This window comes from Phasianus colchicus, chromosome 4, assembly GCF_987193195.1.
Source record: "Phasianus colchicus chromosome 4, bPhaCol1.hap1.1, whole genome shotgun sequence".
NCBI classification, from domain to species: Eukaryota; Metazoa; Chordata; class Aves; order Galliformes; family Phasianidae; genus Phasianus; species Phasianus colchicus.
Window position 1 is genome coordinate 16,290,393 of NC_143439.1, and position 22,874 is coordinate 16,313,266.

General features: G+C 45.8%; 2 protein-coding genes across 10 annotated transcripts in view; both read right to left on the reverse strand.

Annotated features, from left to right (window-relative positions):
* Positions 1-2,274: 2,274 nt before the first annotated feature.
* On the reverse strand, positions 2,275-17,410 carry LOC149918093 (uncharacterized). Of its 9 annotated transcripts, none has more exons than XM_090138773.1 (14): positions 16,646-17,410; positions 15,739-15,804; positions 14,197-14,264; positions 13,237-13,327; positions 12,953-13,044; positions 12,606-12,783; positions 7,127-8,127; positions 6,981-7,021; positions 6,616-6,754; positions 6,443-6,493; positions 6,203-6,327; positions 5,854-5,975; positions 5,572-5,663; positions 2,275-2,932 (listed from the first exon to the last, which is right to left on the reverse strand). In XM_090138773.1, the coding sequence occupies exons 9-14, from the start codon at positions 6,648-6,650 to the stop codon at positions 2,740-2,742; spliced, it is 618 nt and encodes a 205-aa protein (XP_089994899.1). In that variant the 5' UTR covers positions 6,651-6,754; positions 6,981-7,021; positions 7,127-8,127; positions 12,606-12,783; positions 12,953-13,044; positions 13,237-13,327; positions 14,197-14,264; positions 15,739-15,804; positions 16,646-17,410; the 3' UTR covers positions 2,275-2,739. The 9 variants fall into 9 exon arrangements, 5 of the variants coding, with proteins under 5 accessions (XP_089994899.1, XP_089994903.1, XP_089994900.1 ...); XM_090138777.1 differs by adding an exon at positions 3,505-4,099 and having other exon boundaries at positions 6,616-7,021; positions 16,646-16,790; XM_090138774.1 differs by having other exon boundaries at positions 5,581-5,663; positions 6,616-7,021.
* A 2,393-nt stretch (positions 17,411-19,803) lies between these two features.
* FRAS1 (Fraser extracellular matrix complex subunit 1) overlaps positions 19,804-22,874 on the reverse strand; it is a 164,167-nt gene continuing 161,096 nt past the window's right edge. The window contains exons 72-73 of the mRNA XM_031607476.2: positions 21,855-22,001; positions 19,804-21,188 (exon numbers count right to left, since the gene is read on the reverse strand). Of these exons, the coding sequence (XP_031463336.2) occupies positions 20,604-21,188; positions 21,855-22,001 (732 nt within the window). The 3' untranslated portion in view covers positions 19,804-20,603. The remainder of the gene's footprint in view (positions 21,189-21,854; positions 22,002-22,874) is intronic.

Below are 22,874 nucleotides of genomic sequence, written 5' to 3' on the forward strand. Positions count from 1 at the left end.
GCATCGGGCCGTCTCTCTGAGACTCTGGGTCGTGTGTTATCAGGCCCCGTGGACTTGAGCGCACCTAGTCTCGTCGGGTAGTCTCAGACTCGCTCTTTTCCTACATCGGGAGGGATTTTGCTCCCGCAGTCCCCGCCCAGAAGCACAGGGACGTGAGAGATGCGGAGAGCAGACGGCCAGAGGCGAAGAACTCGCTGTGCGCCTCAGCCTTCCCTGTGACCTTTGTTGCCTTTTCTCGCTTACGGAGGGAGTACGCTTTCTTTGGCCCTTCTCTTCCGAGCGGTGTGCCTGCAGAAATCTTTTCTTGTTATTTTTTGTATCTCCTACCGAGTTCAGTTTCATCTGTGTGTTGGTTGATTTGCCTCCGTGTGCCTGGAAAGCGTCCCCGTATTTTCCCAGGCGACGCTTCCCTGTTTCCCCGGCCCTTACTTTCTTCTCCTTTTCTCCCATTTTTTAACCTTTCTTTCTTCTCCTTTTCTCCCATTTTTTAACCGGCGGGCTGCCAGTTTCCTGCCTTCTGAGCTTGTTTTCTACTGCGGGGGGCTGGAGAACTCTCATGCTCTCAGAAAGGCATCCTTAAGGAGTTCTTTTTATGCTCTTTTCAAATTCAGCATTTGAGAAAAAGAAATAGACATATATTTCTTCTGAAATTCTTGTCGGTTTTTGCAAGTGGTCCTTACTGGTGTGTCTCGGAAGTCTAAATATTGTAAGCACTAAGATTTGGGTGACTGTAAGGGAACTGCCAAGCCAGGGCCCGAACTGCTGATTGAGCACCTGGAAAAAGAGAAGGGAGGGGTCGGGCGTGGGAGCACAGGTGAAGGCGATTCGCCTGCAGGAAGGGAAGGATTGGAGCCAGGCTCCACCCCTCCTAAGCTTCATTTAAGGGCTGACTGCCTCTGAGGAAGGATCTCTTCCGGGAGATCCCTCCTCGGTGGAGTTCTTCCTAGATCTTCAGAGACTGGTGAGCGTTCTTCTTTTTGCGACATCTCCTCGTTGCACCGGTCCCGGTGCAGTTAGGAAGATGAAATCTGAAACCTTGCTCTTTCCTCGCTTTTCTTCCCCGTATCGCTGTTTTTTTGTTGCACCGGGTGTTACGAACCTGTGAACTGATGCGAACTGCTGAGAAAGGCTAAATGGGGTAAGGAAGGTTATGAGACCTCCCGTTGTCCTTACGCAGTTTAGTTTTATTTCTATTATGTTTTCAAATGAGAAATCCGCTTAGTTTGACATTCGTTGAGTAGGCTTGGGCGGAGTTTGGTAACCTGAGTTGATGGAGAAGGGAGACGACTGCGGACGTTACCACACATAAGCGTAGAAACTAGAGAAGATTAGAGCTTCCTCAGGTGCCAGGGGATAGGAGCTCTATATAGACAGTGGCAGAACAAAGGTCAAATTACTGAAACCGTTTGCGATCAAATGCCGTTCGTTGTCGACAAGCTTATGTGAACGAAGGCTTGAGGATTTTGTTTCTGATTTGTCATCAAAATTTAGAAAAAAGAAAACCTTTTTCTCTTCGCCGACGGAGAATACACACTTGTAGCCCAGGCCTCTGTCTAAAGCGAGGGTAAGGAGAGTTGGAGAGTTTATACTTGTACGTATAAGGGAAAACACAACGGAGACTGGGTACGCGTGCTGGCAGCTCCATTCTGAAAGCAGTTAAAACATTACAGGCCAGGAGAGGGACTTCTTCGGAGGTTTAAGGTTTTATAGCTGCGAACCGTACGTCTTGCTCGGCCATTCTGGATATTAATGGTAGGATACGTGCTAACAACATGAACTGTAAAATGACGTGGAGCGTAGCAGTTAAAAACATTCAACTTCGGGTGGGAGAGCATCTTTACTCATAGCTATGAATTAATTGCCCATTTGAGACAGATCTTACAGAGGAATGAAATGAGAGGGACGCATCCGTTAACTCCAACGGTCTAATACGGCCTGATTCAGTATTTGCTTTATCATCTGTTTTTTAACTATTCCTAAAGTTTACCACCGCTCAGAGTCACCCCACCGCTTGACAGAACGCCCACATCCCGGAAGGGAGATGCGTTCACTGGAGGTTCAGTTCCAAGCATGTATTATGTGCTTGAGTAGGCAAGGAAGAGACTTGGCAGTAAACAGCCCTTCCTTCCCCTACCTCTTAAAACAATGATTCAGCCCCCTAAGAAAGAGGCTCCAAGCAGTTGTCAGAATAAACACAATTGAGTGCAGCTACGAGGCAGGCACCAGTCAGATTCCATGGCTTCTCTTTGGTATTTCTATAAATGATCAGGACACAGGAGGCAAATGTGTATTTATTATGTTTGCCAATTATCCTACATTAAGAGGAGCTGCAGTCTCACCCCAGCTACGCGTACCGTGCAGGGATGAGGGCAGAGACCGACCCCCCACGAAAAAGGATCCAGGGGTAGCAGTAGACAGCAAGTTAAACTCAAGCCCCCGGTGTGCAGCAGCAGTCATCAGGGAGGGACAACCGCACCACCCCGGGAGCAGCAGGCCCAGCGCTACCAGGCGAGGAAAGGACAGGATCATCCCGCTCCACGGTGTTACAGCCTCACTGCGAGCATGTTAGCAGTTCTGGGCAATGCAGTATAACACCAAGAAGAAATGAGAGTCTCAGAAAGCATTCAAGGAAGAGCTGAAAATCCCTCTGCGACGCTAGCTGAAAGGAGACTGTAGCAAGGAGGGGGTCAGCTTCTTTTCCCCTGCAGCTAGCAATAGGGGGGAGGAAACAGCCTGATGTTAGGACAGAGGAGGTCCGAAAGAGGGGGTGAGGTATTTAAACAGGCTTTCCCCAGGAAGCAGCGACAGCCCAGGGCCGCCAGAGTTCAAAAAGCATTTGGATTTCGCTCTCAGACGGCTCAGTCCAAGCCTGGGCAGCACCACAGAGAGCCAGGAGGCAGCGGTCCCTTCCAACAGGAGGTGCTTTCTCATTCTATAATGAAAAAAGAGAGACATTTCATTGAGTTAGTGTGTATTTGTTTCTTTGTAAGCTTCTCCTCTCGGCTCAGTAATACACATTTTAGATGCCCACCCCTGCAGAAAACAAGCCTCTGTTCTGTTTACCGCACAGAGCAGCACATCAAGCACCTGCCAACATCGCCTTGAACTTGTGAGTAAAATCACCTCATAACTCACTGAAGTTCTGTATAAAGTCAAGCCATTAGGAAAACAGTATCGTATCTAACTCATTCAACTGCATTTTGTATCCAAAATTCTCTGTGTTGCACTCGTATTTCTGCTGCTGTTTATCATTAACTAATTGAGAAACCAATGAATTGCAGCCTCTCGCACGAAGACACAATACGCTACGCGCAAACGCTTAACGCAGAGGCAGAACCCCAATGCAGTTCCACCGCTGTTGTTAAAAGCTCGGTACAGAGCACAAAGCGTTTTTGTCATTAGCATTAGAGTTTGGTCTCCCTTTGGGACAAAGGTCCACAGAAACTAACTTACAAGACTCGGCGCAAAGGGCTTTGCCAAGAAGCGCTAGCTCAGGTTACCTACCGAGAAACTGGAGAGCTCTCATTGAGTTCACCTTAAAAAAGGAAAGCAGAAGATTTTATCTGCGGGACAGTCGCTGGCCAGTCCGCTCTCGGGACGGCGCACCCACCTTCGAGCTCGAGAAGCTCTACCGAATTCAAGAAACACTTCTGTCCAGAGCTACAGCCGCAACAGCGCAAACGCTGGCACCATACTGGGCAATTTCACTTGGTGAATAGAGCAAGTCTGGCACGTACTTTTGCAGTAGATACTGTGTACAAATATTTGCTATTCACTTAAGTCTTTCTATTTATTTATTTTATTTATTTATTTTTTTTTACAGAGCACGCAACACCAAGCAGCCCATGGCTTCAGGGATCCGTTTTCTCTCTTTTCACATTCCCCGAGATACATATCAGCAGCAGAACGGACCCAAGAGCAGAAACAGGCAGCGCATCTTTGTTTTTTGGTGGTAAGCAAGGATTTAGTCATCATTTTAAGTCAGACGCAGACAGGTATCCACTTCACCGCAACGACTCAAGCTAGCTAAGCCTAACATTTCCACTTCAGCGCAGATACTCTTAGGCATCCCACTTCCTGCACTCAACAGCATTCACACCTGCAGTAGAAACAATCTTTCCAAAAAGCCCTCACAAGCTTTTTTTTTTTTTTTTTTTTACAAAAGGCACATATCATAGGCCGCTTCCCATCTTGCGGAAGCGGGCTCAGTTACCAGTACTCTGGAAGCATACGATAAAAGAACAATTATATCTTAGGTATCTCCTCACTCTTCTTGAGGAAGTGAAACTGAAGCAATAGACTTCTCAGAGAGAGAGATCTAGCTTTTCACTGTGTAGTTCCAGACAATTAAGTTTTTAAGCTGCCCATCCAGCAATTCAATTGGGCACATTTAACAGGAGGCGTGCTCTTAACTGCAGAGCAAGACCTTACCCAAAAGGTAGAGAGCTCTCCTTGTGTTATATAAAAATAAGCAAGTACAATAATAAGCTCCAGAGAGTTCTCCCAGAAGGAGCGCTCTCAAGGGGCTTTACCCAAGGCTTGAAATAAACCAAGTTTTGTCTTTCAGCAGAATCCAGCTCCTGACAGCTCTCTCTTATCTTCGGGAGCACCACCACAAGCCAGCAATCACCACCCAGGAACCGCTCCCAGGACCCAGGGAAGAGACTCCTTTACCAGGGAGGTCTCCCCCCACCCCAGGGGGAGCCCCAGGCAGAGGGGGGAAAGCCCCAGGCAGGCAGGCAGGTAGGCAGAGAGGGGGGGAGCCCCAGGCAGGCAGGCAGGTAGGCAGAGAGGGGGGGAGCCCCAGGCAGGCAGGTAGGCAGAGAGGGGGGGAGCCCCAGGCAGGCAGGCAGGTAGGCAGAGAGGGGGGAGCCGTAGGCAGGTAGGCAGAGGGGGGGGGAGCCCCAGGCAGGTAGGCAGGTAGGCAGAGGGGGGGGAGCCCCAGGCAGGTAGGCAGGTAGGCAGAGGGGGGGGGAGCCCCAGGCAGGTAGGCAGGTAGGCAGAGGGGGGGGGAGCCCCAGGCAGGTAGGCAGGTAGGCAGAGGGGGGGGAGCCCCAGGCAGGTAGGCAGAGGGGGGGGGAGCCCCAGGCAGGTAGGCAGGTAGGCAGAGGGGGGGGGAGCCCCAGGCAGGTAGGCAGGTAGGCAGAGGGGGGGGAGCCCCAGGCAGGTAGGCAGGTAGGCAGAGGGGGGGGGAGCCCCAGGCAGGTAGGCAGGTAGGCAGAGGGGGGGCCCAGGCAGCCTTTTCCTCTGGAGAGCTGCTGCACTCCACCCAGAGCAAAAATAAATCCGTTACTGACCAGCACCCACCCTCCCACCAAAAAAAAAAAAAATATAATCTCTCTGAGATAGTGCAATCCCCAGCCAACAGCCCCAACCCAAGGGGGGAGAGCACAGCCCCCACACACAGCATGGCCATGCTGCATGTGTGGGCTGTGCTCTCCCCCCTCAACACTCTAAGCCGCCACCACCACCCCCCCACCCACAAGAGCCACCCCAGGGCCCAGGGAAGACGACACCACCCCCCCCAGGGACAGGCAACCCACCCAAGGACCACCACCACTAACACTCTACCTCACCAGCCTCCTCTGACTCCTCTGCACGCACAGCACACTTCCCGGCCTCGGACAACGACCTTCCTCTCCAGGCACCAGCTGCACCAGCACCTGAGGAAAGAAAACACCGCACCGTGACCCCAAACTCCCTCAAAACGCTTGCCGCAGCCCGGCAAGCTACACCTCTTACGCAGACCTGCCACGCGCCTTCAGGGCTCACATCCGCATACACCAGCACCCTCCAACTAAAACAAGTCGTGTCCTTCCGTGTCGGGATCGGGTGGCAAGGGACACCGCTTACCTCACTCCGTAGACTCGCACCAGCAGGAGCCCTGGGGCGCGGGCGCGACTCGCGCCTCCTTCGTCCCGTCGCCGACGACACCGCTTCCGCGCTCCGGCAGACCCCCGCCGCGCCGCCTCGCCCTGCAACGATGTCAGCCGGTGCCGCTTCCTTACCGCGTATCGCTCGGGAAAGCGCCCGGACGCGACCTCCCGAGCTCCGGCGAGGGGAGCTCCGCGACCTCTGCGCCGCTCTCCCAGCAAAAGCATTTTGACTTCTGGCGGTTAAAGCCTGTGAACGCTGCCTCCGCTGGCGCCCGAACAAGCCCACCCCCGTCAGCTACGCTACTGCTCTTCAGCTATTTACTTACGGTACAGACATTCCCCGTCACAACAACACACGAGGCGACCGGCTTCGTCTCCCCTCGTCGATGCGCCGCGACTCCTCCGTAGAAGCGTCTTCTTATCGTGCGAGTCGCTCGCAGACGTCACCTTGCTGAGGAGGGAAGCACGGCTCAATACCGGCGAGTTCTCTCACCGGAAGAGCAACTCCGCCACCTCGCCCGCCTGTCTCCGCTATAAGGAGCGCGCAGACATCCGCAACAACGTACCGTTCGCGCAAGCTGCCCCACCGCGTCACCGTGATGGCGGAGGTCACGCTCCTGAAATTGCAAAAGGGGAGCGGGGGAAAGAAAAAGCCTGTCCTCCCATCCCGCGCTCGTCCCAAACAAAAGGAAGCGGCCGAGCGGCGGCCCTACGCGAGCCCCAGGAAAAAATATCTTACCTAGCGACTCCCAAGCCGCTCACCGCTTCCGCCATCTCACCGGTTCGGGGTGACGAGAGGCTCCGCTGCAGCCTTCAATAGCAGAAACCCGTTTCGGCAGCACCGAAGTCGGAGGAATACGGCCGCATCCCGCTCGCTCCTACCCACGAGAACGGGAGCAACCGACGCGCCCGCTAAAAAGCCCCGGAGGAAAGGGCCGAGAGCGCGCTGCGACTCGGGGAACCGAGCGGCAGCCCCCTCCGAAGACGAGAAGGCTGCCGGGCGGCGATGTTACCCCGACTCCGAGAAGCCGGAGGCGGCGAGCGCCGGGCGGCCCCGCATGGCTCCCGAGCGCCGGCCGCCTCGTCGCTAACAGAACGGCTCACCGGTTCCGGCTGATCTTCGCCGGGAGACATCTCACCGCAGCCTGAAACGAAACAACGCAACAGAGAACATCACACAGAATCCCGAGGGCTCCTTCGAAAAAGCAGCCCCCCGCGGCACAAGGACGGGACGGAGGAAAGAAACTCACGCCAGCTTCCGCGGCCGACGAACCCCGGCGGCTCTCTCGTGGCTCCCGGCGGCTGCCGGCGGGGCTTAACAGGCTTCGGGGCGCACCCGGAGAAACGAAACCCACGCCAGCTCCCGCAGCCGACGAACGCCGGCGGCTCTTTCGTGGCTTCCGGCGGTCTCCCGCGGAGGTGAAGAGGCTTCGGGGCGCACCCGGAGGGACGAAACCCACGCCAGCTCCCGCAGCCGACGAATGCTGGCGGCTCTCTCGTGGCTCCCGGCAGCCTCCGGCGGGGCTTAAGAGGCTTTGGGGCGGACCCGCCCCGCCCGCGGACGAGGCGCAGCTGTGCCCGCGGTCCCGCGGCAGCTGGGAGTCGTTGCCTCGTTAGCGCCGGCGGGGCTCGGTAGGGCCGGCCGGGGACTCTGACAGTTAGACACGCGGACTCTAGATCTGAATTAGGGACTTAAACCGCTCTTTCCGTTACGGTGTGTTACGCGCTTCTCACCTCGTGGCGGGATTCCCTAACGAGTCCCATAATTGCGCCTAATTCGAACGGATCCCTTGCGCATCTCACGCGACGCCCTTCCGAAGAACGTCCCCAGCCTTAGCGGTTTCCAGAGGCCCCCTGCTGCGTGCCGTCTCCGCTCCGCTTTCCCTCCCCCCTCGTCCAAAAACGTAACTAAGTAACTAACTAAATAAAAAGATTGCTAACCCCGTGTAAAAACTTTGTACCTGACGGAGAAAACGGGACTGAAGGCGGCGCTGGAAATACGGGAGTAGCGATGCGACAAAGGCCCGAACGGACCGGTGACATCGTGTAGGAAATATCCAAATCATTTTCTAGGACGGTATCTCCGATAAAGCAGATTTGATTCGCAATTGCAAGCAGGAGAGCCCGCAGAAAACAGAGTTACATCTTTTATTCCCTATTCCCCGACGCTTCTCTCTTCCTGCCCCGCTTCCTCGTTGGCTGAGCACTTCAGGTTCACAATCTTCTCGACGCTTCACTGAACGTGGAAACACTGGACAAACATAAATTTTTGCTGCAGGAGCGTAAATCCGCAGTTAATTAACTAACTTATTCCACCCCTGATCATTATTTTGCGGATATCCGCTTGTCCTTCTTTCTACAAAGATAAGCTCGGGAGAGAGGCCGGGGAGTATCCCGGCGCCTGCCCTCACACCCCAACCTTCTCACACAGTTCGGCCTCGTGCAGAGGCCCTAACTTCTTCGATGTTTGCTAAATCCGTCTTTCTTTCGCTGAGAGTTTCTTATCCTAACAGAACAGCTCGACAATACGTTTTCTAATCCTTAGCACACTATACTCGCATCGTTTGGAAAATTTAACAACTATTACAGTTTTGCAAGAAAGAATTAATCACATAATTCAGTAATAACGTTTCTAAAACGTGCCGCTAACATACACAGGGTTTTACTTCTGAGATCAACTGTTTCTAAGGGTAAGTTACAGAATACAAATGCGTTACGTTCTCCTTCTTCAAACCAATTGCTACTTTTTAATATCACACGCAGAAACAACGTTCCATTCCCACGATTGGAAGCGGAGCTGACTGGTGTTACGCGTAGGAGAAGCTGCTGCCCGTGAATACTTAACGAGATACTTTTGCAAGTGCTTGATAGCGTTTAGCTGTAAAAGGGAAGTCATTAAATCCCTACTCTGCAAGTTAGATATTACAAATCATTTAGCGCGCACTCAGGGAAGTCGGGTTGTCCCGCAAAGAAATAAATACAGAAGATTCAGATGCGTAACGACCGTGTTTTTGAACACGAACTAGGTGGCAACGTGCAGCTTTCAATACGGAGCCCAGAGAAATGACGAGTTGCTAAAATTCAAGGACAACTAAGCGTTCCACCTTTGGAAGCCGCGCTTTTCTCTGCCAACGGCAGGAAAAATGGCATTCACTGACGCTTCCTTTGAGAACAGAACAGAAACGGTCGTGAAAACAAACCCGGTGAAACATTCAGCAATACAACGGTCTCTACGTAACGCACTCGTTTGGCTCCAGTGGCTGACCCGTGTGAAGTTCTTTGGAGGTGAAGTGTGAATTATTGTTTTGGCTGTGGCGCGTTCCTGGGGAAATGCTCCTCTGAGAACTCTGTATTTCACGACGAAAGCAGTTCATTTTTTAGCTTGAATTGTGCATATTTAAAGTAGGTGGCCTTCTTCCTTCTTAGGTGGCACTGAATCAGCAGCCTGGCGTAGTGCTTTGCTACTCGTTAGCCCGATGCTAGCAAGCACCCAATGCAATGTAAAGCTGTTTGAGTTAGCTCTGCATTACGCAGTACAAAAGGGAACGTAGGCAGTACAGGAATACAGGAATATGCTTGCGTTACCTGAACAGCTTACAAGTTCAGAGCAACTGGCACAACAGAGAAGCAGTCGGGGAATCTTTTTGTTTTTTGTTTTTTTTTTTTACTCAATAGATTGTCAGTTACCTTCCACAAAACTAAAGCTAAAAATTCATAAGCAGCTAAGGAATGCATAGATAAACTCTTTCACGGTGGGTAACAGTGAACCAAACAGCTCTCGAGCATGATAAGATGGTGGGAATTTGTACGGGAACTGCTCAATCACGCCCTGAACTCTGATCGACCACCTGAGGCAAGAATTGAGTCAGCCCTGGGAGCACAGGTGGAGGTAATTCAGCTGCGCTACCAGAAGGCGTGGAGCCTGGCTCCACCTCTCCTAGATCCTATTTAAGTGCTGCCACAGAGGAAGGAGCTCTTTCTAGAGATTCCTCTTTGTGGAGAAGATTGTGAGCCTCCAACATTGGTAAGTATTTTCCATTTATTATTTTCCTGTTGCAATAATTTTACTTAGCCTAGAACTCTATATGCCAATTGATTATACAGTTATGGAACAAAAGTGCACTAAGGAACCCTTCCGGGAAAGGATGAAGGAAAGGCACTGCTGTTAAATAGGAGATGCTGGTCTAGAAAGATTGAAAAATGCAATACCGAACTCTCAGTGGAAGAGATGGAAAAACCTTAGATCGCACAGAGAATAGATGTTAAGTAGATGGATAAAAAGAGAAATACATGGAAAAGGTCACTAGTAGATATGATTTCAGTCTGTAGAAGGTTCTCTAGTCGTGAGAACTGGAGTTCTTCAACTGCTCCCATTCAGTTTGTGCTGTGTTTCTTAAAGTACTCTTAGAATTCTTTTGATCACATTTTGTAAGCTTAGCTTAGGTGCTTTAATATGGTAACATGAAAAAGAGGAGCGTTATTGTGACAACCTGTTAGTCCCTCATATAATCTCTTAAGAGACCAGAGAGGCCACAGTTTAGTTAACTAATTGCATATATTAGGCTGTGTTTTTTTTATTAATTCATAAAATGCGCACTTTGCAAAATGAAGGATGTTTTAGCCAGAACAATAAATGAGCAAGCATCTGCAAACTCAAAATTTTCCTCCTAGAGCATAACACGAAAGTGCTGTTTATAACAAGACTGTTATTTATCTTCTTTATCTTAAATGTTCACTAACCACCTCAGAGACGTTATTTACACCATAATTTTTATCTGGCCGCTTCTTTCTGTCAAAAATGGTATGAAGAGCACTGTTCTGTGTTCTAACACATAGCTAATTGAAAATGAGTTTCTTACAGTTAACCAATACCTTTCAAGTGTAAGTTTTTCTCGTTTTTCAACTCTGGGAAAAAATAGATATCTTTTTACCTTGTGTTCCGCATACGCAGGCTTTGGGGAAATGCTTGTAAAGGTAAAAATATCTTACTAAGAAAAAGGACCAAACAAGTTCAAAGGTAGCCAGCGAGAGCTAGAGGACGTAAAGCATAATTTCTAATTCCCATGTTGAACACAGCCTAATAGGTGAAGAGAGTTCTTGGAAATAAGAGCATAAAGCAAATGGGATGCAGAAGACTAACAACAGATATGAAAAGGAAGTGGCATGCCAGAAAGATGCCAGAGAGCATCGTAAATGCTATAAATGTATAAGAATGTCTGTAACAGACAATAATCCTCTTTTGTGTAACCAGAGGAATCACACCAATTGCATGGCAGTGCGTTAACAACCGGAACCCCAGAGTTTTGTCAACATTTTGATCCCTTCCAGAAACAGATCAGATGGTAGCAGGAACTCTTTGAAGTTTCAGACCCTCCTTCCAGACAGGGTCTTCCTCCTTTGTCACAGAAATGAAATCAGCACGAACAAAAAAGACGGCGCTAACTCCTGTATTGCAAAGGGATGAAGTTAATTAAGATAATAAGGCCGTTGCTCACGTTTGAAAAGCGACTTTGGGCTAAAAGAGAATGTTTATCTCCTTACCTGCTCAAGATGCTAGCCTGAGCAGAATAATTCTAAGATTCCTTATTTGTTCCCACGGGCATTAAATAATCTAGACTTAATTTACTGTTGGCTAAAGTCTGCTAGGCACATTGAAGCTCTGTCTTTCCAGCAAACAGAATTCATTAGATTGCTGGAAGCCTGATTACAGCTGAAGCTTAACATGAAAACACGCAAGTGTCCACCAGTCCCTGCACGCTGTCTCCTATAGGGGCAAAGAGTAGATACTTTGGAGAAATGAAGAAATGGGAGAAAGGGAGACTTTTTTTATGTGTATGTGAATCGATACCTTTCAAACCTGCTGGATGAGACCCTGCCTTTAGGAAGTTTTGGTGGATTTTTCCATTTTTGATTGTTTTTCTATCTACGCTTCTGGCACAAGAATTATCCCCTAACAGTTTAATCAAATATTGTTTAGAACCTTTTATTACATTTATTTCTCGTATGTGTCATGTTGACTCCTGCACTTCTCTAGCTCTCCTGTTTCACGTGAAACGTGCCAATCAAAACTGCACGTTAAGGTACACTGTGTTTTTTTGTTTTTTAAATATCCCTATTTTATTAAAAGTTATTAATTTTATTAAATACCACTGAGGATCGCATGAGTGTAATCATAGGACCACGTTATTACTGTCAAACAGTAAGCTCAGCAGCCAGTACAGCACATTTGAATTTCATCCCCCCATCTAGCGCACACACTCAAATCCTCTGGAGGGTTTCTTTGTTTTTTCCTGACTGTAGGTTTTGCTGACTTACTACACAATAAATTTTTCAGAATTCCTTAGGATAACAAGAAGTTGAACACAAAGCTCACTCTCTTGGACCTGTCTTATTTTTAAAAAAAAAGTCTCTCTAGTTTCACCTTTCCTTTCCTAACCACTACTAAGTCATAAATTCATAATAACAGGGCCTTCATTTTTATTCTGACAGCCCGGTTTGTTTTTAAATATTCAATAACATTTATGTATTTAAGTATGACAAAACTAAGTGATGTGAGGTCAGATCATAAGTTTGCTCTCTTCTGCATTACTCATTTTAGTACAACAGAAATGAAAGACATTTGGTTGTGTATGTGTGTATACCTCCACATATATACATAAATGGGCACTTCATAACTGCAGGTGATGAAAGTTTTCTAACACCTAAGAAATGCCTTCACTCGTGACTTACCTGACTTTTTTGTAGGTTTGCTTCTTCTAACAGCCGTAGGCAGTCTTGGACTTTTGCAACTGCTTCATGCTTTTCCCTTTATAAATTAGCACACTTTGTCTGAAGCGTTCTGATTTGTTTCTCCAGGGCTGTTCTTTCTGTCCTCATTTGTTCGGCATCTTGGACAGTAACATGTAATCTAAAACAAACGAGTAATTTTACTCATTTAACAATACAAAGCTTAATTAAAGAACTGTACTTCTTTCAAACTAAGCTCACAGAAAGTAAGTTGCCAGAACTGTGTTCCTGTTTGGCTTTTTTTTTTTTTGTACATATCCCATCAGTAACATCCAACAACATGTCTTTACCTTGATTCTAATTGTTCTACGCTAGACTGCGCTTGTTGCAGGAGTTTGTCAGATGCTGCTTCTCTTTGCTGGGCAGATACCACATCTTCTTCCTAGAAAGAACACACGTGTTTTCCAGGCAACATCTGAGTTTCATTTATAAAAACAAAGATATATAAAATAAACTAAATCTAATACAATATAAATTAAATTAGAGAACAACTGGAGATTAATTTAACGCTTAACATTAGATATCTGTATAGTCATTCAGTTGCAACAGAAAATTACCCCTTTCTCTAGAATACCTTTCTCTCCAATTGGCCTTGAAGCGTCTTTGTCAATCTGATCATTTCATCAACTTTAGCACTCGCTGTCCACCTATCTATTTTAGCTTGCCTACGTAGAGAAAACAGACTGTGAATTACACTTTAATTCTCACAGAGGAAAAATCATACTCTTGCAGCTTTGTTGAAAGGGCTGTGAAGGGCAGTCAGATTTCATACAACTTCTTTCATACAGTGCAAGAAGTTTTCCTCTTATCATGTGGAACAATGAGCCAGAAACGCTGCATTAATTATAACCTGTTTATGTGGAATGAATATTTGGGAGGACGAGGCAATCAGCAACTTAAAGTGCTCCAATCGTGTAAATACAGGTGGCCTCAGATACTTAAGAGTAATCTTTTTCAGAATTTGGTTTCACTTTTTAAAGCAATTTGTACTAGGAATTACAAATCGTTAACCATTTCTCAAGAATTAATTGATATGCATTGTAATCTAAAAAGGCTCATCAAGAGCAGAAACAGAAAAGGAAAGAAGTTAATGTACCAGACCTTCTCCACAGTACAAAAATCCATTGAAACAAGCACACTCCTCCTCCTCTGTCTTGGGAGCAAAAAGACTGGGTTTAACCCAATTATCCAGGATTTGTGTTAGGGCAAATTTAAAGACCAGTGAGTATATGATAAAGTTGAAAAACAGCAAACAAATTAATGCAAACTGGAGCACAACTAAGTCATGAAGAAAACTGGAGAACATTTATTACTTTTAAAAATAAACTAACAGGGACTAGAAATAACTAGTGATATTGTACTTTACCACTACTGATGCACATTTATAGCAAGCCATTACGAAGCCATTAACTGAAACCATTTCAACCATCGCTGTCAAGACAGTTTGCAAGACAAAAAAGGCTTATGATAGAAGCTTAAGTTAGGAAAGCCTAGAGAGAAGATTTTTATCTTTTTTAAATTGCCTGGTTTATACCTCAGTTGTTTCTGTAGCTGCTCTAGTTCCATGTTCTGTTCTGCTACAGTTTTCAGAAACTGATTGCTCTGCAAAACAAGGAGAGATTTGTAGAGTGTTTTTTTTCTGCTTTCATTTTACTAAAAAAAAATCAAAAATTCACTCGCACACGGAATGTCATGAGATTTTTCTGCAGATTTCCACAGCTTATTTCAGTTTTCATTACCTTAAATACTTTTACTTGAGGTGAGCACTGTCACCTCTTTACTAGATTTCATTTCCAGAACATTTCTAAGTATGCTGAAAACTTTAAACCTCAACACAGCCAGGGAACACAGTTGTTTTTGCCCTTATTAAAAAAAAAAAAAAAAACCTGACAGCAATCTTGCCCTCCACTTCTCACTTTTCAGTTTTTTAGTTCAAGAAAGGACACCTTTGTTCCATGACATCTTTACATCTCTGGCAATAGACCTTGTCAAACGCTTTGGAGAATGCAGACAAATGGACAGCCTCTATCTTAACGCTGTCTCTGTCAAAGAATACAGCTATTTCACTTTTCTGCCCACGGTTTCTTTCCCGTATCATGATTTTAAGCATCCAGTCATTCTGTTTCTTGATACCTCTTGCTTTGTTTATACATAGCAGATTAGCATGCAACTTCTAAATCAAAACGACTGTTCTGAAAGCTCGTGGTATTTTCTTGAGATTGCTTTCTGACAGCAATCCCTCAGTTCTAACTGTAGCTATGCTGAAAGAACAGTTGATTGAGGTTACTGACTACAAACGGTAAAAATCCCTCTCTCTAAGTGCATTATTTGGCTATTATTAGAGCTAATGAAATAGCTTGTAAATGGAACTGCTTGCAAGATACAGAGGGTTGGGTTTTTTTGTTGGTGTTTTTTTTTTCCTCCCTACTTTACACGCTGACAGCATCCAGGACAAACACGGTTTGTAAAAAAAAAAAAATAATCACACAAGAAGCATGTCTTACAGAGAGGAAGTTGCTCAGCTAGCAACTTAAGTCTTTTGCCTCCTATTTTTCTACGGTATCAAAACTGTGTCACTCCTGGAAGTCCGGGGCTAAAGCTCAATTTCAGTCTATACAATTAAAGATTCTTAGAATGCAAAAATCTCTCAAAGGATCAGCTCTGAAAATGCTGGTGTTTCTAGGAAACTTGCTAACGTGTGGCAGAGCTAGCCTTGGTAAAACATTATTTAATTTCTTCCCTATTGAAGATGGTTTTTTGAATGTTTGACTGAAATACCACATGCAAGAATTCTGAGCCTAAGTGGCTTCTTATAAAAAAAGGAGTTGCTATAATATCAAGAGCTAACCTCTGAACCACCAAGACTTAAGTGTTTTGTCTTCAGGAAGGGAGCCATTGCTTCTTGATTTTTGACTGGTTGCTAGACAGCTTTACAAATCTGAGTGACGCAAGTTCTTTTCCAATTAGATAAGCTGGAAGGATATTTTTCTTTTGGTTTGTACCTTAATGATCCAATTTAATTTAAATCCAGGATTTAAAAAAAAAATCACTAGGTCATTGCTTAGGTTTTACTTACCAATTCTGTTTTCTCATTGGCTGCATGCAGGTGTGAAGTAAGCTGGTGAAAGTTAGCCAGTTGATCCTAAAAAGAATTCAGCTTCTTAGAATCATTAGCAACAAAGAACATTTAGTTATCACAGTCATGGTCAACTGTAAACATTTTCAAAGAATTAATGATGCAGGAAATCCAACAAGCTTTTTAAAGTTTTAATTAGATTACTTCTGTCTTTTGGCAGAATTTCGTTCAGTTACAAATTTCCAAAATGCGTGCAATTAATACCAAAATACAAAAGTAGAGCCTCGGAGCCACACAGATTATGGTGGTGCTGCACGTTTTTTTTTGCTTCACAGGAGCAGAAATGCATCCACTAAGAATTAAAAACGTGTCTGCCTGCGTGAAGAGGCTTTATTTGCTCTTTGCCTTAAGGAACACCTACTGTCCATACAGAAAACTGTACTTAAACTCTAGCCCTGTCTTTGTAGGGAAACTTGAATAACGAAACAAAATAGTCATCAGCAGCACACTAAGCATCTTCAAGCATAGCCAAGAGTTAAGTCCCTCAGCTGGAATATATACTAATTGTGTTTCATGGTCAAATGCATGCAAGCAACCTATTCCAGCGACTAACTTCACTGTAGAGGTTGGACTGCATAAAGAAGGATCTCATAGCTCATCTTTGCTTTCTGGTAGATTGTGATTCTACTCAGTCTACCTCTGATAGCTGTTTCCTGCTCCTCTGGTAAAAGCAAAATGTAAAACACAGCTGATTCAGCTGAAAAGCCTACGGCAGACATGAAGTGCTTTTAGGAATAAAAGGCTGCTCAATCTCATTCTTGAGAAAATGGCATTAAAATCCACTAAGAATTTAGTCATCAGAAGTGGACTCTTACAGCCCCTTAACTCTTCGACAGCTACGACTTACCAGTGAACAACAGTGAAAAAATCCAGTAACAGAAACAGGAAGTTGGAACAACAAAGAAACTCCTCACAACTAAGTCCTCATAACTGTTATTTGAAACAACCATAAAACTTGAGAGAACACAGCTGTAGAAAGGAACGTATTTATTGCTTAGATGGACTAAAAAAATCAGTAACAAATTCCTGCTACATAGGTGAGCAATAATTGCACCCACAAGTCTAACGTACTTGAAAATGGAATGCAGTTTTCATAGATGTTTCAATACAGCTGTAGTGAGCTACGCGTACACGTGAGCTTTATGAATTCTTTGAATACTGCGCACTCTTTACAGCTCAGAGCAAAACAGCTTCTTACAGCCTAATTTATCTTTCTGAAAGAAGATTTCCTGAAACATAACCGGTTAACTTAGCAAGCTCAGACACTAACAAATAGCTTAAAGGCTTCCCGAGAAGCAGCTCAAGAAACAGAATGCTAAACACTAACATTAGAGTATTAGCAACCTTCATTTTTCAGCTGTTTATTCAGCTTCTCTGTTGAATGACCAAAGGCAAGTGAAACTACTTATGTTTGAATTGAACAACAGTAGGATGATTATTTATATTTGTCTATCTCGTGTACTTCTCTACACGCACCAAAACTCACAGTGCATTCCCTGAGTTACTGCCCACGTATTTGAAATAAACTTTCCAACCCCAACTGTGCATTTAACTGTTGAATCACTGACTATATCTGACCACTCAACTTTTGGTAACAACTATTACAGAAAACAATCAACAACGGGACCAGAGGAGGACCACGAAGGTGATCAGAGGACTGGAGAACAACCTCTCCTGTGAAGACGGGCTGAAGGAGCTGGTTGCTCAGACTGGAGCAGAGAAGGCTGCGGGGAGACAACATTACGGCCTTTCCAGTGTTTAAAATGAGCTTGTAGACATGAGGGAAGTCAACTTTTTACGTGGGTAAATAAGCAATAGGAAAAGGGGAAATGGATTTAAACTCAAGGAGGGAAGATTTAGAGGAGAATGTCAGGGGACGCTTTTCACTGAGAGAGTGGTGAAGTGCTGGAACAGGCTGTGGATGCCCCGACACTGAAGGTGTTCAGGGCCAGACTGGACGGGGCCCTAGGCAGCCTGGTCTGGTACTGAATGAGGAGGTTGGTGGCCCTGCATGTGGCACGGGGGCTGGAGATTCATGATCCTTGGGGTCCCTTCCAACCTGGGCCATTTTGTGATTCTCTGTAACAATGATAAGACTAGAGGGAATAGCCTCAAGTTGTGCAGGGGGAAATTCAGCTTGAATATTAGGAAACACTACTTTTCTGAAAGAATGGTCAGGCGCTGGAATGGGCTGCCCAGAGAGGTGGTGCAGACACCAACCCTGGAGGTGTTCAAGGAACCTTTAGAAATTGTGTTGAGTGACACGATTTAGTGGGAACGAGTCGTTATAGGTGGATGGTTGGACTGGATGATCTTGGAGGTCTTTTCCAACCTCGGTGATTCTATGGTTCCACAACCTCTCAAAAGCCCAGAAGTTGTACATCTAATGCTTGAAACTCCAATCTTTATACAACACTGGCAGTCATAATATTGAATATATCACATCAAACTACAGTTTTCAGATCACAATAATTGCTTTTTCACTTCCCAAGAGGCCCTTTTCTGTGCTGAAACACAAGCACACAGTCTGATTTCTGATCTTCCTTCACTGTTTACGCAAGGCTTTGAACCTTTAACAGAGAAGTCAATATTTATAAAGTAATTATTCAATGTTTATACAATGTTCAAGTATGTTATTAATATTCAGCACACGGCAGTGATTAATACATGACCTGTCAGAAACCCAGCGTGCTGTAAAAATTAAAAAAATAAAACGGAGGTTGTGATAAGCTGGGGGAAAAGGTACTACTTAGAGCTGAAACATGAACAAACTGTTTTCAGTTTCCACTGCTTATTGAACAACACCTATGTGACATTTCCTATATTTAATAAGCAATTAGCCAACAGTTAACTAAGCATTCAGTATTTTTAAACCATATATTTGCTCCCGTGTTGTGTTGCTGCATATACTCGCGTACAAGCTTCTGCACACATGCACATTTGCACACACATACACTGAATTCCAAGAAAGACACAAACATTCACAGAGATGCACACACGCAGGTATGTATTTATACACACAAACACCCACACAGAAGCACAGACATGCAGATGCAGATGTGCAGGCATGCACACCCATTGATATGCACTTGCAGATACATGGAGAGATGCAAATAAACAGACAAACACATGGACAGAAACAGGTACATGCACATGGACACAGACATACACTCACCCCTAACCACAGAGAAATGCATGTACAAGCTTACATGGAGACACATGCCAATGCAGACGCATAGAGGTACACCCATGGATACACAGATGTGCACACACGTGTACATGCAAGTGTGCACATGTACACAGGCACACAGACATGCAGAGATACACAGATGCACAGTTAGATGCACACATTGATACACACAGTATATACACTTCATATATGTATACACACACACCCCATAAATTACTACTAAATTACTACTAGAAAAGCAAGTGTATGTATGTTATACGATGAAAGGAAATCTCTATATTACCCTGAAGTCCTAGCTATTGAAGGCAGTATATATTCAAGATCATCTCTGTGCCTCTGTATGTTATGGGAGGTGTTGGTCACCAGATCCCTCCCAGGAGAGGGACTAATCAGTGATGTAAAAGATCCTCATTTCAGAGATGATCTGGTAAGGGGCTAGTCTGTCTGGGAGATCTGGTGCTGAGTTTTTGCAGGGAAGCTTTAGGGGAGATGCTCATTTGAGTTATTTTGTTACCTTTTTGGTGTTGCTACTTAAGCAGGCATAGTACATCAGCTCCTGCTGCTGCTCACCGTGGCTGCTGACTGGCAGTGGTGTCCCGGAGAGCCCCTCTGGCAGAGTTCACGCTGGGGAGCACTGTGGCCACAGCCAAGGGCTCCGTACAGCTGTGGTTGGTGCTGGCTTGCAAACCACCATGCCACAACCCAGGCAGCACCACGGAGTCACCCCACCAGCACCCAAGGTCAAGGACTGCTGCCACATGCAGACACAGCTCTGGCTGCTTTAGAGTGCCAGCGGCACCCGTGCTGCCACCAGGACCAGGCAGCAGGTAAAAAATGGTGGCTGAAGGCAGGGAGGCGCAGGAAATGAACACTACTGTCACGCTCTGGTAGGTTCACATTCAAACTTTACTCTGTAGCACCATGAGATGTGACAATTCATGTCCCTTAACTGCCATAACTCCCCCAGAGAGCACCACTGTAGCAAAGGTCCCATAGGGTTGTGTGTGGCCAAGCTGCCAGCACAAGAACAAACCCCCAGGTCCCATTGAGCACTGAGGCTGCAGTTTTGGTTTCTAGTATAGTTTTGCCTCATTTGAAGAAGCAAATCAAGTCACTCTGCCTCTGATATTACATGAGGATATATTGCTTCTCTTGCTTTCTTCCCTAGGGAGGTGGCAAACTGCTCCCACATCCTGCTGGCACACACACTGTTGTGCTCAAAGCTCAACAAAGTGGATTCACAAACACATTGAGTTTCCCAGAGATTGCTAAAAGTGCTCCAAAGTCCCGCAGGGAACTGTGGTCTCCTCCTTGTGAGGGCTGAACCAGGCCCTGCCATAGGCCTGTGTCACCTTCCCCGGGGGATTTCTGCCCCTGAAGCATAGCCCCCCTGCTCAAACATCAAATGGACCAGTTATGTGTGATGCAGGAGCTACGGGCAGAGCAGTGAGAGCCTGGGCTGCTGTGCATCACACAAAGCCAGAACTCCTCCTTTTCTCATGAGAGTATAAAAATACCAGCATACTTTTACTTATCTTTTGGTTTTTGTTTCTGTGGATTTTTTTTCTTTTTACAAGTTATAAAAGGCTTTTACAAAACATAAGTACGCGCTCCATTAAACTTCTGTTCCGTCGTGCAAATTATTGTGGACTTTAACTTCTAAGTTCACCTGCTTCACCTTCCTGCTTTTGACACTGGAGATGCCTCCTGTTTCTCTCAGTATATTGACGTTCCTCACGGTGCAGTACTGGCTGTTCACTGCCTTCTCTGTGCCCTTGGGCAACTCCACCTTAGTGTTCAGAGGGTGTTCCTCTGGGGCAGCTCGAACAGCCTCTCTCTTCCTCCGCAGCGTCCGGCACTTCCTGGTGACAAGGCAGACTCCCAAAAGCACCAGCAACAGCAGCATGACAGCGGCAAATGCACTCCCAAGGGAAGCGCCTGTCTGCGATAAGGAGGCTGCAACCACAGCTTCCTCCATCTCCAAGATCAGCGACTTCATGTTGGTGCCGTTCTTGACCTGATCACCCTCGTTGTCATAGATTAAGGAGTCATCCAGCATCAGCCTCCCATCACCGTCAACCAGGTCCCTGCGGCCACGCTTCAAGTGGTGAGTAAGGGATCGCTGAACACGAGGCCCTGCAATGCTCTCTGGGCCTATTATGTAGATAACTTGAAGGTACCACTGATGTCCAGCTTCCACCTGCGAGGAAGGGAAGATGTGCATACAGGAAGTCAGATAAAATGATTTTGTTAGGTAAAGACAGAACTGGATGCATTTTTTTTTCCATTTTTTTGAGTCATGCAGATATCAGCAAAAATATTCAGCATAAGCACCTGCACCAATACTTATATCACTGAGTTCAGTCTTCTTGTCTGTCTTTGACAATTGTAATGATTAATGGAGAACATTGCCAACCTTTTTTTTTTTTTTTTTTAACTGTTCACTGAGCGCTTTGAAAAAAATCCTAACCACCAGAATCTTCATCTCCATTTTTCTGTGCAGGAGTTTGATTCCAAACTGTTTCCTTTGTTAATTTATGGTGTGACCCTAGGAATGCCAAGAAGTCACTTAAGCCCACGGAGGTTGCTAGGTTAAAAAGAGGGCCTCACTGGGGAGGGATGAAAAAACTGGGAAATCAGGATCTACATAGCTGCCCTCGATTGAGAGTTTCCTTTGCGTCCCTCCCACTGTGGCAATTCCTGCTGTGATCTGCCTGGCTCCTCCAAGTTTTGTCCTAAAGCCAGCCTCTGAGCATGGAGGGGAATCGCAACCTAAGCTCTCCTGACAGTGGGAAGGAGTGCGGAGTGCTCTGAGCTAGCTAACAGAGGACTTAGTTCTGGTCTATGGACATTGCTTGATACATACCTTGTAGAGAGCATCCACCTTGAGAGTAAATCCATCCACACCAGGCATGCTGCTTACTGAGTGAAACTCAGACAGTTCAGAGGCAAAGTGGGCATCAAAAGGCACATCATGGAAATACTTATCTGTAACTTCTGGTTGGTTTCGGTCCTGAAAATCAGAGCAAGAGTGCATGCCATCAACACTGTGCACCTGAATAACCAGGTGCTTTCAAGAGCTGCTTCAGTGATACTGTAAAGGAAAGCAACACTCCCAGTGTCTCTCTGCTTCCTTTTGCCAGAGCTGATGTTGTCTCTCCCTGAGCTCATCTCAAAGCTTCCTCCTCTCAAATTAAATATTCCCTTAAAAGATGTCCTTTCCTGCTCAGAAACACTTGCTCATGCGTGGGCACAAATTTCTTAAAATTGCTCATTATTGTTTTAAAAACAAATTCTAACACATTGGGGCATTTTAAAGCTCAGCCTGGCATTTTTGCACACCTTTCAAAGGGAAGCCAGAAGCTGAGTGTATCAATAACACCTGTGCACTGCTGCAGAAATTAAATCCAAAGGTCCAAGTTCCACATAGACGAGCATGTACTTTTTTTTAATGATTATATTTCTGCATGGGACATATTTCTAACCTGCATGATGTTTAGGCACTTCATACCATTTTAGCACTGAACAGTTCAATAGTAGGTTTGTAGAGTGGAGCATCAGGAAAAGAGCTTAAGCAGCCAGCTCATGTGCACACTACATCAACTAATAGCACTAAGTGCTAGTAAGGCTGCCAGTGAGGACGCTGGCTAATGTTAATTTGAAAGCTTGTAATTAGAGCTGAATGCACCTTGAAAGCATGCCATAGCAATGAAGGGAGATGTTGTGCAGCTGGTAAATAGATCTCCCTTTGTATTCTGCCTGTGCCACAGCACAAACAGAGATCAAGAGAATTTTTAAAACCTTGGTATATGTAGGTTTTGTGCTTTTTTTTTCTTCTTTCTTTTCCTCATTTGTTTTCTTTTGCTTTAGACTAAGAAATATTCGT